Here is a 13671-nt window from a genome sequence, read left to right on the forward strand (position 1 = left end):
AGTGAGGCCCCATCTCCACCAGCAGCCCCTCCCTGGGTGTTCTCAGTCACAGAGTATCTGTTCCTGCCCTGGGCTCAGCTCAGAAACAGCCACTGGAGCCCCAGTCAGAGGTCCTGAGATCCAAGAGAGGACCCCTGCCACTTGGGTCTCTGCTCCCCAGGCCAGGGGGTGAGGTCTCGGGGAGCCCCGTGGATGCTCACAGGGCCCACAGCCGCTGCAGTGTGGCGTCCGACTCCGAGGACCTCAGAGTGTATCCTCAGAGCCGTGGGTCTCCCGAGCTGAGTCTCCTGCTCTAGTCCAGCTGTCACGGGGGAAACATTGTCCCGATCACGCCCCCTCCCTGTGCGCAGACCACTTCCAGCACCTGTTGAACGACTCAGAGCGGACGCTGCAGGGCACCTTTCCGGGCGCCTTCGGAGAGCTGTACACGCAGAACACCAAGGCCTTCCGGGACCTGTACGCAGAGCTGCGCCTGTACTACCGCGGTGCCAACCTGCACCTGGAGGAGACACTGGCCGAGTTCTGGGCCCGCCTGCTCGAGCGCCTCTTCAAGCAGCTGCACCCCCAGCTACTGCTGCCTGATGACTACCTGGACTGCCTGGGCAAGCAGGCCGAGGCGCTGCGGCCCTTCGGGGAGGCCCCAAGAGAGCTGCGCCTGCGGGCCACCCGCGCCTTCGTGGCTGCTCGCTCCTTCGTACAAGGCCTGGGCGTGGCCAGTGACGTGGTCCGGAAGGTGGCTCAGGTGCGCACAGCCACCCAGGGCTCTCAGAAGGCCCTCCAGACCCCCACGCTCTGCCCAAAGGACTTTCTCTTCCCTCTACTTAACCCTATGTCCCTGAACCTCCTGGCCAGCCTCTGACCTCTGCCCCGCAGCCTCAGTCCTTCCTGCATTGGCTGCTACCCACGGCCTGCTAACGGTGCACCCACAGATGTGAGCCCTGCTCTGGGCAGGTGGCTCTGGGCTGACCCACCCCTCCCAGACCCATCATGGGCCAGCATGGGAAGGGCCAGGGGCTGGGCTGGATGCTGAGCCGGGCTGTGGAGTGAAGATGCACAGGAGACAGAACAACATGCGTGGGGGCCGGGCAGGGTGGGGCTCCGGAGCCTCGCAGGCCAGGGGGATGCCTTGGTCCATTGGGGGACACGTGTCAGACCCAGGTAGGCTGGGACGCCTTGGTATCCTCAGCAGCATGTGGGTGAGGATATTCGTGCCTCCCCATGACCCTTGAGATCATTAGAATGAGGGCCGTCAGGGCTGGCAGGCCTGCGAGTCAGGCAAGGGCCACTGCAAGTTGGGGCAGAGCACAGGCCTCCCCTGACTTCCCTCCAGAGCCCCCCACCCTGGGGCTCCATTAAAGGCTGGCTGGGGCTGGGCACACCCAGGGCCTTGGGGTCTGGCTCAGGCTGCCTTGCTCCCCAGGTCCCCCTGGGCCCAGAGTGCTCGAGGGCTGTCATGAAGCTGGTCTACTGTGCTCACTGTCTGGGAGTCCCTGGCGCCAGGCCCTGCCCTGACTATTGCCGAAATGTGCTCAAGGGCTGCCTCGCCAACCAGGCCGACCTGGATGCCGAGTGGAGGAACCTCCTGGGTGAGCCCCCACCTGCCAGAGCGGCCTGGAACTGTCTTGGGGAGTGTGTGGCGGGGGTCCTGGGGGGGCGGGTGGTCCCTAGCTCAGGGCTTGGACCCAGGGACCTGATCAGGAATGCCCTGACCAGGTGTGTGACTTGGGGCAGCTTGCCAGGGAGGGAGCCCTGTGAGGTCGTAGTTTCTTGTGCTTCCCCAGTGAGCACCTCAGTGTGCATACATGCCAACACATGTGACTCACTGTGCATACATGCCAACACATGTGACTCATGGAGGGCCAGCACTTGCTTAAGCTAACACATATATGCACTGTCACATGACAGGCTAACACATGCAAGCTGGCATGCACACTTGCTGACACACAGCGGGCCGGTGCCCACCAGTATGGTGTGTGCTCCTGTGTGCATGTGATGACATGAGCTGGGCTGACCCGCATCCATGCCAACACGTGTGTGCTAATATGTACATGCTTATCTAGATCCACTAACGTGTACACATGCTTACATGAGGTGGGACAGCATGCATCTGTGCCAACACACGTGCTACCATGTGCTGACATGGAGCCAACACGTGTGTGCTAATGTGATGGGAGCTGACAAAATGCATAAGCTTTACTTGTACATGTGCTCACCATGCATGCAACACACACATGAACTAAGGTGTACGTGGGGGGGCATGAGGTGAGCCAGCATGCATACACACCAGCTCACATGGGCTCATGTGCACACAAGCTGGACCGAGGTGAGTCAGCATATGTACATGTCAACACCTGCATGAGCCAGCGTGGACATACATGAGACACGGCAGGCCAGCGAGCATGCAGAATGGCCTCCGTGTGTGCGTGTCCACCTGTGCCCGTGGCACATGTGCACATGTGGGCGTGGGCCAGGCTGAGTGCAGCTGAGTGCACGTGGCCTGCACACATCACATGGGCCAACCCGAGTGCGTGCGCGGGATCTCCCACGCCGACCTGTGCTGTTAAGACTGCATTAACATGCACACGTGGTGACGCCTGTGTGCGCGTGTGTTAACGCCTGTGCTAGACTCCATGGTGCTCATCACCGACAAGTTCTGGGGCACGTCGGGTGTGGAGAGTGTCATCGGCAGCGTGCACACGTGGCTGGCGGAGGCCATCAACGCCCTCCAGGACAACAGGGACACGCTCACCACCAAGGTGCGGGCGGGAGGACATGACGAGCACAGTGGGGTGGGGGTCCTGGATGTGGCTCCATTGGGCTTGAGGGACCCCGCTGCCCCCCAAGGACCCTGTGGTGTCTCCCCAGGTCATCCAGGGCTGCGGGAACCCCAAGGTCAACCCCCAGGGTTCTGGGCCTGAGGAGAAGCGGCGCCGGGGCAAGCTGGCCCCACGGGAGAGGCCACCCTCAGGCACCCTGGAGAAGCTGGTGAGTGGCCCCTCTCCGGTCCACCGGACCAGGCATGAGGGAGGCAGACAGGCAGGGGCGGGCGGGCTCTGGCAACCCAGTGGCCTGACTGCTGCCCGGCAGGTCACCGAAGCCAAGGCCCAGCTCCGTGACGTCCAGGACTTCTGGATCAGCCTCCCAGGGACACTGTGCAGCGAGAAGATGGCCCTGAGCACAGCCAGTGATGACCGCTGCTGGAACGGGATGGCCAGAGGCCGGTAGGTGCCTGCCTGGCTGGCACAGCCCTCCCTCCCATGCCGTCTCCATTGGGCTGTGCCTGGGCCGGGTGCTGTATGCACAGGGCCACGTCCCTGGCTGGAGGGCTCGAGCCCCACTTCTCTGTGGCCTGCATGGGCTCTGCTCGGTCCCTGGAGGCCTGCTGGGCATCTCAGGCCCAAGGTCTCAGGCTTGGAGGGCGAGAGGGTGTCCTGCTCAGGTGATGGCCCTTTGCAGGGGCTGGAGCAGTGACCTGGGCTCTGCCTGCCTTTCCTCCAGGTACCTCCCTGAGGTCATGGGTGACGGCTTGGCCAACCAGATCAACAACCCCGAGGTGGAGGTGGACATCACCAAGCCGGACATGACCATCCGGCAGCAGATCATGCAGTTGAAGATCATGACCAACCGGCTGCGCAGCGCCTACAATGGCAATGACGTGGACTTCCAGGACGCCAGTGAGAGCAGGGCCTGACCGGGCGGGCAAGGGGCCAGGGATGGCGGGGGTGCCTCAGGGCTGTGACTGCCCTCCAGGTTCCCCCACCCGAGGGGCCCTCTGCTCCAGCATCACCACAGTGACTCAGGACACTGTGCTGCCCAGGCACGGTCACCGAGCCCTGCACCTCTGCGGCCCCTGGAGGCCTGGCCAGGATGTCTATCAGCTTTGGCTCCAGGGACCAAGGGAGGCAGCCCCAGGGAGTGAGAGTCTCCCAGCTTCAGGGTCAGCGGGGATCGGGCGCTGCTGGAACTGGGATTCCACACCGAAAGGATGTCGGGGTCACCTGGCATGTGGGGTCCTCACAGGGTGATGCTGCCCTGGGGTCTCCTGTGGGGACCAGCCTGCCAGAGCCTTCTCTCCTTCCCAGGTGACGACGGCAGCGGCTCGGGCAGTGGTGATGGCTGTCCGGATGATCGCTGTGGCCGGGGGGCCAGCAGGAAGAGCTCCGGCTCCCGGACGCCCTTGACCCATGCCCTCCCAGGCCTGTCGGAGCAGGAAGGGCAGAAGACCTCGGCTGCCAGCTGCCCCCAGCCCCCCACCTTCCTCCTGCCCTTCCTCCTCTCCCTGGCCCTTACAGTAGCCGGGCCCCGGTGGCGGTAACTGCCCCAAGGCCCCAGGGACAGAGGCCAAGGACTGACTTTGCCAAAAATACAAAACAGACGATATTTAATTCACCTCAGCCTGGAGAGGCCTGGGGTGGGACAGGGAGGGCCAGCAGCTCTGAGCAGGGGCAGGTGCAGAGGCCCTGGCCCCAGGCCTGGCCTTGCCTGCCTCTTTGCCTTTTAATTTTGTATGAGGTCCTCAGGTCAGCTGGGAGCCAGTGTCCCCACAAGCCATGTATTTCAGGGACCTCAGGGGCACCTCCGGCTGCCCAGCCCTCCCCCAGCTCCCTGCACCGCTGCAGAAGCAGCCCCTTGAGGCCTGCAGAGGAGGCCTCAAAGCAACCCGCTGGAGCCCGCAGCGAGCCTGTGCCTTCCTCCCCGCCTCCTTCCGCTGGGACTCCCAGCAGAGCCCACCAGCCAGCCCTGGCCCACTCCTCAGCCCCCAGAGAAGCCCCACAAGGGCTTTCTGGGTGCCCACCCTCCAGGGTCTAGCGGAGCCTCTGAGATGATGCATGATACCCTCCCCTCAGCGCAGGCTGCAGAGCCCGGCCCCACCTCCCTGCGCCGTTGATGGGCCCCAGCATCTGCAGGGTGGGGCCTGAGAAAGCACCAGTGCTGAGGAGTCTGAGGACTCTGTCCTCCCACACACCTGCGGTGCGGAGCCTCCATGCGCGGATGACGGGCCACTGACCCACCTGCGCTTCTGCTGGAGGAGGCGGAGCTGGGCCCGAGGCCCAGGGAGGCAGCGTGGGCTCTGCTGATGTGGGCTGCCCCCTCGCACACGGGGCTCACAGGGCAGGCCTTGCTGGGGTCCAGGGCTACGTGAAGACCGTGAAGGCTGAGGAGCAGCCGGGACCTGCTTGCTCCCATCCTCACCCAGATCAGGAACCAGGGCTTCCCTGTTCAGGGTGACACAGGCCAGGGCTCAGAGTGACCCTTGGCTGTCACGCAGGGGTGCTGGTGGCTGGTAAGACCCAGCACCACAGACGGGAACGCCTAGGTCCCTTCCCGACCCAGCCAGCTGCAGGGGATGGGGACCTGGGTAGTTAAGGGCTTTTCCAAACGTGCATCCATTTACTGACACTTACTGTCCTTGTTCACGGAGAGCTGTTTGCTCCTTCCAGATAGCTTTGGAGAGACGCAGGGCCCACCTTGGACCCTGGCGACCTCCTGTCACTCACTGAGGCCATCAGGACCCTGCCCCAGTCCTGGACGGGCCCTCCTTTCCTCCTGTACCCCAGCTGCCAGGCGGCCCTGGGGAGGGTGGTATCATGTTGGGAAGGGGTCCTGCAAGGGGAGGACTTGGAGGGTCTGGGGGCAGCTGTCCTGAACCAACTGACCCTGAGGAGGCTGCTTAGTGCTGCTTTGCTTTTCATCGCCGTTCCCGCACAGTGGACAGAGCGCCCTGGTTGCTGGTCAGGTCCCCATGGCTTCTGTTCTCTGGAACCTGACTTTAGACGTTTTGGGTTCAGGAGCACCCCAACACAGGCATGTCCACCCCATAATAACCCTGCCATTACCAGGGTGGGCTGGGGACTCTGGCACAGTGATGCGAGGTGCCAGGACAGCAGCACTCCTGCTGCACACGGATGGCCCGGGGGTGGCGCTCAGACCCCACCCTATGCTCATCTCTGGAAGGGGCAGCCCTGAGTGGTCACTGGTCAGGGCAGTGGCCAAGCCTGCTGTGTCCTTCCTCCACAACGTCCCCCCACCACTCAGTGTCAGCGGGTGACGTGTTCTTTTGAGTCCTTGTATGAATAAAAGGCTGGAGACCTACGGCAGGGTGAGGCCTCATGGCGGGGTGGGGGAAGAGAGAGAGGGTGTGTGTGCGTGTGTCCGTCTGGGGCTTGGGCATGGGCCACACTTCCGTGTTCAGGGTGAGCGTGCAGCCCCTGCCAGCTGCACTGCACCTCGCCCTGGGCAGACAGGTCTGTCTGCCCCTTTCCTTGGTGCAGGGGAGAAGGAAGAGGCCAGGGCACGGAGACCCAGATGGCCTCCAGCAGGCCCCACCTCCTATCTACCTCTTCCTGCCTCTTGGTCCCACTCTGGGCACACACAGCACAGAGATCCTCTACCCCGGAAGGTTCTGGTTCCTGCCAGGTGGCCTCAGAGATGCCCAAGGGGCCAGAGAGAAGGAACCAAGGATGCCCTTGTGGTCCAGTTTGTCCCCAGCCACCTTTCTCCCGAGGTGGAGGGTCCTGTGTAACCCTAGGGGCTCCCTGTAGCCCCGCTCCTGTTCCTGTGGGGTCATGGCCAGAGGCTGGGAAGTGGCACGGTGGCACTGGCAGAAGCGTCCACTCCTGGGTATGTCCCTCAGCTGCTTTATTGAGAATTGCAGCCAGCACAGGTTGGTCTGGTGAACATTTTTAACATTGCGCTTCCATCATCTGGGACCCAGGAATACTGCAGGCCCCCTGGCAACTGGGACCTACAGGCCCCTTGTGAGCAGGAGAGCACAGAGGGGTGGGTGGGCACCCCAGGAGGGAGACACAGCTTCACCCAGCCCTGCTGAAGTCCACTGCTCAGCAGGTCACAGCTCCAGGCAGGACCAAGGGCTGCACACGCACTTCCCCCAAAGCATCTGCAGCCGCCAGGTCCCTGGTAGCCACGATCCTCACTTGCCCCTTCACAAGGCCCAGAGGCCCAGTTCCTCCTCCAGGAAATCAGGGTGGGGTGGAGTCCTCTCCCTGGTGGGCCAGGGGATGCAGCCTAGGGGCTCAGTGGGACCCCTAGGGGACAGGTGAGCAGCCAGACGCTCATCAGTGGCTGTAGTTGTGATGACGTGTTTGGTCCGGCCGGCAGGATCTCAGGCTTCCAGGCACCACTTTGCCCAGCTGCTTCAAAACTTCCACAAGCCCTTTTTGAACCGAGGCAAATACATCTTTCCTGTCAGGGAAAGGAGGACACAGGTGCGATGTGCACTCTATGCAGAACCGACACCAGGCCAGGAGTGGGTGGGAAGGGGCACCTGGCCAGTCTCAGCCCTGCCTGCCCAGGCACACCTCGGACCACCAGGGAGCTCCCAAGTTCTGCCCACCCCAGTGCTACCCCAAGAGGTTGCTCAGGGAGAGACCCCTTCCAGCCAGGACTGGCTTTCAGTCCCTCTCCGTTCCTCACAGAAATTCCAGAAGCTGACCCACCCACACTGATGAGCAGAGAGCAGCCCCTCAGGCAGCCTCCCTTGAGCAGCCCAGCCCAGCCGCGGTGGGTGGCCTCAGCATCCCACACCATCTGCAGGCACCCCGGCAGGCCAGCACGGGTGTCTGCTCTACACATACACCCATCACACGTGCAGACACACATGCACATGTGCACACTCTTACACGTGTGTACACAAATGCACATGTGCACACTCTTACATATGTACGCACACATAGGTATGGACACATACAATGCCCTGTGCATGCACACACAAGCACACATCCATACACATGCACACACACCTGCACTCACGCACACATGCCCATACACACACATGCACATGTGCACACTTCTGTGCACGTGCACACATGTAGACATGCACACGTGTCCATACACACATGCACACATTACATACATCCACAGTACACACACATGCATGCACACAGAGACAGACACACCCGTGGGTGCACACACTGCTGTCCAGGTGACCCTAGGTATTCTTTATCTGGGGACAAGGCCCTCCATCGAGAAACACCATTTATAATCGCAGTGCTCCCTTGAGTTTGGGACAGAAAACTAACTCCCACATCTCAGTCCACCTTCCTCCTGCCCTACGCACTACTGAAATCACTGAAGGACCATAACTGGGCATCCATCTCTCCAATGGACACTGAAGGCTGGTGGCACAGCATGTGTCACAGCCATCAAAGAAGGGGGTAGAGTCTAGGGAAGGTGGGGCTGAGAGACCCCAACAATAAGGCCACCACAGCTTTCCTGAGAGTGGGTGAGGGGCAGTAAACCTTACAGGCTTCACAGATGCCACGGCTGAGAATGAGCTGGAGGCCGTCACTGCCCAGCAAGCTGTCCTCGTGTGCACAGGAGCCCCTCCCCGATGAGGCCACCCCATAAAGCGAAACCAGTGAGTCTAAACATTTCCCTCCTTCTTTCATATGGCCTGGAAATATGAACAGGAACCTTCATGGTTTCTAGCACAAATCCATGTTTATACTCAATCTGAGAAAGCACAAAAAAAGAGCCAGTAAAAAACTTATAGGAAACGTCAAAATATGCAGCATCGGCCTGGGAAATCAGACCAACTGTCCTGATGTGGGAATTACAAGAAACAGGAGCAAACACTGGGAAATGTTGACTTTGAAAAGATGACAGCAACATAGTAGACTCAGCTAAAATAACCCTCTTTCCTCAGAGACATGTCGAAATTCTGGAAAAAAGTCAGTTTCGCAAAGTTAATACCTGAGGTCACAGAAGAGCTAAAAACCTCATGTGCTGAAAAGAAAAAGAAAGTGAGAGGCTTCAATGAATGGGAAGCAGGGAGAGTGGTGTATCAGGCACCAAAATACCCTCTCAGGATTGAGGCTTGGGAGTGATGGGTGTCCAGAGACCTGGATGAGGGCCGGGAGCTGGAACTGGAACCCCAGGTGACCTGCAAACCTCAAAGAAACGACAGAGTTCTCTCTATTGCCAGAGATGGGCCAGGAAAGCTTTTGCCACCTAGGGATCTGGGCAGGAAAAAAAAAAAAAAATCCTCCTTCTTGAAGAACCAGTGGCTGGTGACAAAAGATAATGAGTAAATACAAAAGTACCTGGAGGGTTTGTCCACAGTGAGGAAGTGAGATTCCCTCAGAGAAATCACAAGGCCTCAGTGACATGAGCTCAAATTCTTTTCTTTTTTTTTTCTTTGAGACGGAGTCTCACTCTGTCGCCCAGGCTGGAGTGCAGTGGCGTGATCTCGGCTCACTGCAAGTTCCGCCTCCCGGGTTCTCGCCGTTCTCCTGCCTCAGCCTCCCGAGTGCAGCTGGGATTACCAGATTCTTTAAAATTTCAAAATGCAAAAAAAACAAAAAACGAAAAAAAAACCCGGCACCAGAGCCAGCACCCTGCGAACTTTAGATAGAGAAGACTGAAATGGTCTATAAGGTAAGTGTTTTGTGTTACCAAAGAGAAAAGGGGGAGAAATAGAAACCATAAGGATAGAACAATTCCATTTTTAAAAAGAAAAAATAAGGAGATTGGAAAAAGTACCAAGTGGAAGTAACGTCAGCAAGCTGGCAGCATAGGGGACCCCCTGCTTTTAACCACCTATTGCAACAAGAATTTGGCGGCCGTCCACACAAAGTGCCTTCGTGGGAACCTCAGGACTCTGGTAGGAGGCTGTGAAACCCTGATGGAGCCCAACTGAGAAGGGCTGTTCTAAGAGTGCAGGTTTGCACCCAGGCGGCAGGCTCACCAAATGGGGTCCTTTGCATATCCAGAAATGGCCGCACCCCCCTGAAGGCAGGCCCACCAACCTTGGTTCCACCGCAGATTCTGAAATAGCCCTGTTAGTCAGCTCCAACCCCTTAGCGGAGTCTGAAAGCAGTCCTGCCTTCCCAAGGACTTGCTGGGAGACACTTGTCTGAGTTAGGCCACAAAATCCCACAAAAGTTGTTGAAATGGTTCTGAGTTTACTCCATCCTTCCCCAGTCACAGTCCTGGAAGAGTCCTGCCCACCCAAGGACCACAGAGACAAGCCCATCTGCACGCAGGGAGGCAGGCCTACCAATCTCCAACCGCACGCCGCGAGGCAGGCCTACCAATCTACAACTACACAGGTTGACCTGTGACCCAGCTCCAGCCCCACTCAGCCATGGTCTGAAGGCAGTCCTGCCCATCCCAAGAACCTGACAGGAGGCATGCCCATCTGTGCCCCCAGAGGCAGGCCTACAGACCTCAGTCTCAGCTGTGAACCTTAAAGCAGCCTTGTGACTTGGTTTCATCCCCTTTTAACCATGGTCTGGGGTCAGTCCTGCCTGTCAGGAACTCACCCAGTGACTGAGTGCACCCTTGTCCCAGAGCTAGCCCTATTCCTCAAGGTCTTAAAGGCAGTCCAGTCTGCCCAGGGACCGGACATGATCAATGCCTGCTCCAATCCTGAATAGGCCCACCAACCACAAACCCCACTGTATACTCAGCAGCAGCCATGTGACTAAACTAATCCTGGAGGCAATCCCTTCAGAGACCCAACAGATCTTTATCTGTCAAAATCAGTCTGTAAAGGCTGAAAGAGGTGTTTGCTCCTTCAAATTGAGACACCAATGCAAGGCTCTATGAATAATAATCAGGCCAACATGATGCCACAGCTGGGCATGGTAGCTCACACCTGTCATCTCAGCACTTTGTGAGGCTGAGGCAGGTAGGTTACTTGAGGTCAGGAGTTCGAGACCAGCCTGGCCAACATGGTGAAACCTTGTCTCTACTAAAAATACAAAAATTAACTGAGCTTGGTGGTGCATGCTTGTAATCCCAGCTACTCGGGAGGCTGAGGTGGGAGAAGCGCTTGAACCCGGGAGATGGAGGTTGCAGTGAGCTGAGATTCTGCCACTGTACTCCAGCCTGGGCAACAAGAGCAAAACTCTGTCTCAAAAAAAAAAAAAAAAAAAAAAAAGATACCATCAAAAGAAACTAGTAAAGCTCCAGTAAGTGATCCCAAGGAAATGAAGATCTATACATTGCCTGACAATTCAAAACCATCTTCTTAAAGAAACTCGATAACATGTGAGATAACTCAGACAACCAAAAAAATAAGAAAAACAAATGCATAAAATGTAAAGTTTAAACCATAAAAAACCAAATAGAAGTCCTAGAGCTGAAAAACACAATGACAAAATTGAAAAATTCAATAAAGAGCTTCAACAGACTCAATCATACAGAAGAAAGAATCGGTAAACTTGAAGACAAATTATTTAAAACTCAACAATTAACCAAGAAAAAAAAAGAATAAAAAAGGAGTAAAGAATAAAGAGTGAAAAATGCATAAGGGACATATGGAGGCAAACAAGAAAATAAATACGTGAATTATAGAAGTCTCAAAAGAAGACAGAAACAAAGAGCAGAAAGTTTATTTTAAGAAACAAAGGCAGAAAACTTTTCTAAGTTGGGGTAGACACGGACAGATTCCATATGGATGTGGATATATGTTGATGCAAGGTTCAACATATGAACACCTATAAATGTGACACACCATGTTAACAGAATAAAGGATAACAATCATATGGTCATCTCAATAGATACAGAAAAAGTATTTGATAAAATTCAACATCCTGCTTTGGTAAACTCTCAACAAATTAGATACAGAAGGAATATACCTCAATGTAATAGAGGACATATATAACAAGCCTACAGTTAACATTATACTCAATAGTGAAAAGCTGAAAGCATTTCCTCTAAGATCATGAACAAGACAAAGGTGCCCACTCTCACCACTTATTTTTTTTTTTCCTTTTTTGAGACAGAGTCTCGCTCTGTTGCCCAGGCTGGAGTGCAGTGGCGTGATCTCGGCTCACTGCAACCTCCGCTTCCCGGGTTCACACCATTCTCCTGCCTCAGCCTCCCGAGTAGCTGGCTGAGACTACAGGCACCCACCACCATGCCCGGCTAATTTTTTTTTTTTTTTTTCAGTAGAGACGGGGTTTCACTGTGTTAGCCAGGGTGGTCTAGATCTCCTGACCTTGTGATCCACCTACCTTGGCCTAACAAAGTGCTGGAACTACAGGCATGAGCCAGCACGCCCAGACAACATGATCTCTTTTTTAAAATCTTTTATTTTAGGTTTAGGGTTACATGTGCAGGTTTCCTATATAGATAAACTCGTGTCACAGGGGTTTGTTGTATGGATTGTTCCATCACCCAAATACTAAACCTAGTACCTAATAGTTATTTTTTCTAATCTCTCCAACCTCTTACCCTCTACCCTCAAGTAGGACTCAGTGTCTGTTGTTTCCCCGTTTTTGTATCCAAATGTTTTAATCATTTATCTCCCACTTAATATAAGTGAGAACATGTGGTATTTAGTTTTCTGTTCCTGTGTTAGTTTGCTAAGAATAATAGCCTCTAGCTCCATCCACATTCCTGCAAAGGACATGATCTAGTTCTTTTTTATAGCTGCTTAGTACTTCATGGTGTATATGTACCATATTTTCTTGATCCAGTCTACCACTGATGGGCATTTATGTTGATTCCATGTCCTTGCTATTGTGAATACAACTACAGTGAACATATGTGTGCATATATGTCTTTATGGTAGAACAATTTATATTCCTTTGGGTACATACACAGTGATGAGATTGCTGGGTCAAGGGGCAGCTCTGTTTTTAGCTCTTTGAGGAATCACCACACTGCTTTCCACAAGGTTGAACTAATTTACATTCACACCAACAGTGCATATGCATTCCCTTTTCTCTGCAATTTCACCTGCATCTATTATTGTTTTACTTTTAATCATAGCCATTCTGACTAGTGTGAGATGGTATCATATTGTGGTTTTGATTTGCATTTCTCTAATGATCAGTGATATTAAGCTTTTATCATATGCTTGTTGGCTGGATACGTATGTCTTCTTTTGAAGAGCGGACATGATCTCTTATATATACAAAATTCTAAAAGTTCCACCAAAAAACCTGTTAGAAGTAATAAATGAATTCATTAAAGTTGCAAGATACAATATCGACACACAAAAGTTAGTTGTGTTTTTATGCACTAACAATTAACTATCTGAAAAGGAAATTAAGAAAATTACCCCATTTACAATAGCATAAATATAACAAAATACTTAGCAATAAATTTAAGTGAGGTAAAAGATCCTTGCTTAAATGCTTAAATAAAATACTTAGCAATAAATTTAAGTGAGGTAAAAGAACCTTGCTTAAATACTTAAATAAAATACTTAGCAATAAATTTAAGGGAGGTAAAGGATCCTTGCTTAAATTTATTGCTAAGTATTTTATTATTTTTATGCTATTGTAAATGGCATTGTTTTCTTAATTTTTCAGATAGTTCATTGTTAGTGCATAAAAACAACTGATTTTTGTATGCTGATATTGTATCTTGCAACTTTAATGAATTCATTATTACTTCTAACAGGTTTTTTGGTGGAACTTTTAGAATATATACTGAATACTATAAATAAATACTATAAATACTATAAAATATAGAACATATACTGCAAACTATAAAATCTTGATGAGATAAATTAAGGTACAAACAAATGGAAGATATTTTATGTTCATGGATTGGAAGAATACTGTTAAAATGTCCATACTACCCAAAGCAGTCTACAAACTCAATGCAATGTCTATCAAAATTCCAATGGCATCTTTTTTACAGAAATAGCAAAAACAATCTTAAAATTTGTATGGAATCACAAAATAATCAGCT

At 53.8% G+C, this 13671-nt stretch overlaps 2 protein-coding genes across 3 annotated transcripts in view; one reads left to right on the forward strand and one right to left on the reverse strand.

Moving 5' to 3' along the window:
• GPC1 (glypican 1) overlaps positions 1–6091 on the forward strand; it is a 31795-nt gene extending 25704 nt beyond the window's left edge. The window contains 7 exon segments of the mRNA NM_001266539.1: positions 351–742; positions 1421–1586; positions 2626–2756; positions 2866–2985; positions 3088–3221; positions 3499–3674; positions 4083–6091. Of these exon segments, the coding sequence (NP_001253468.1) occupies positions 351–742; positions 1421–1586; positions 2626–2756; positions 2866–2985; positions 3088–3221; positions 3499–3674; positions 4083–4315 (1352 nt within the window). The 3' untranslated portion in view covers positions 4316–6091.
• A 531-nt stretch (positions 6092–6622) lies between these two features.
• ANKMY1 (ankyrin repeat and MYND domain containing 1) overlaps positions 6623–13671 on the reverse strand; it is a 94161-nt gene continuing 87112 nt past the window's right edge. For both annotated transcript variants that reach the window (XM_077958018.1, XM_077958016.1), the window contains one exon: positions 6623–7203. In XM_077958018.1, coding sequence (XP_077814144.1) covers positions 7157–7203 — 47 coding nt within the window. In that variant the 3' untranslated portion in view covers positions 6623–7156. The remainder of the gene's footprint in view (positions 7204–13671) is intronic.

This window comes from Macaca mulatta, chromosome 12, assembly GCF_049350105.2.
Source record: "Macaca mulatta isolate MMU2019108-1 chromosome 12, T2T-MMU8v2.0, whole genome shotgun sequence".
Classification (NCBI taxonomy): domain Eukaryota; kingdom Metazoa; phylum Chordata; class Mammalia; order Primates; family Cercopithecidae; genus Macaca; species Macaca mulatta.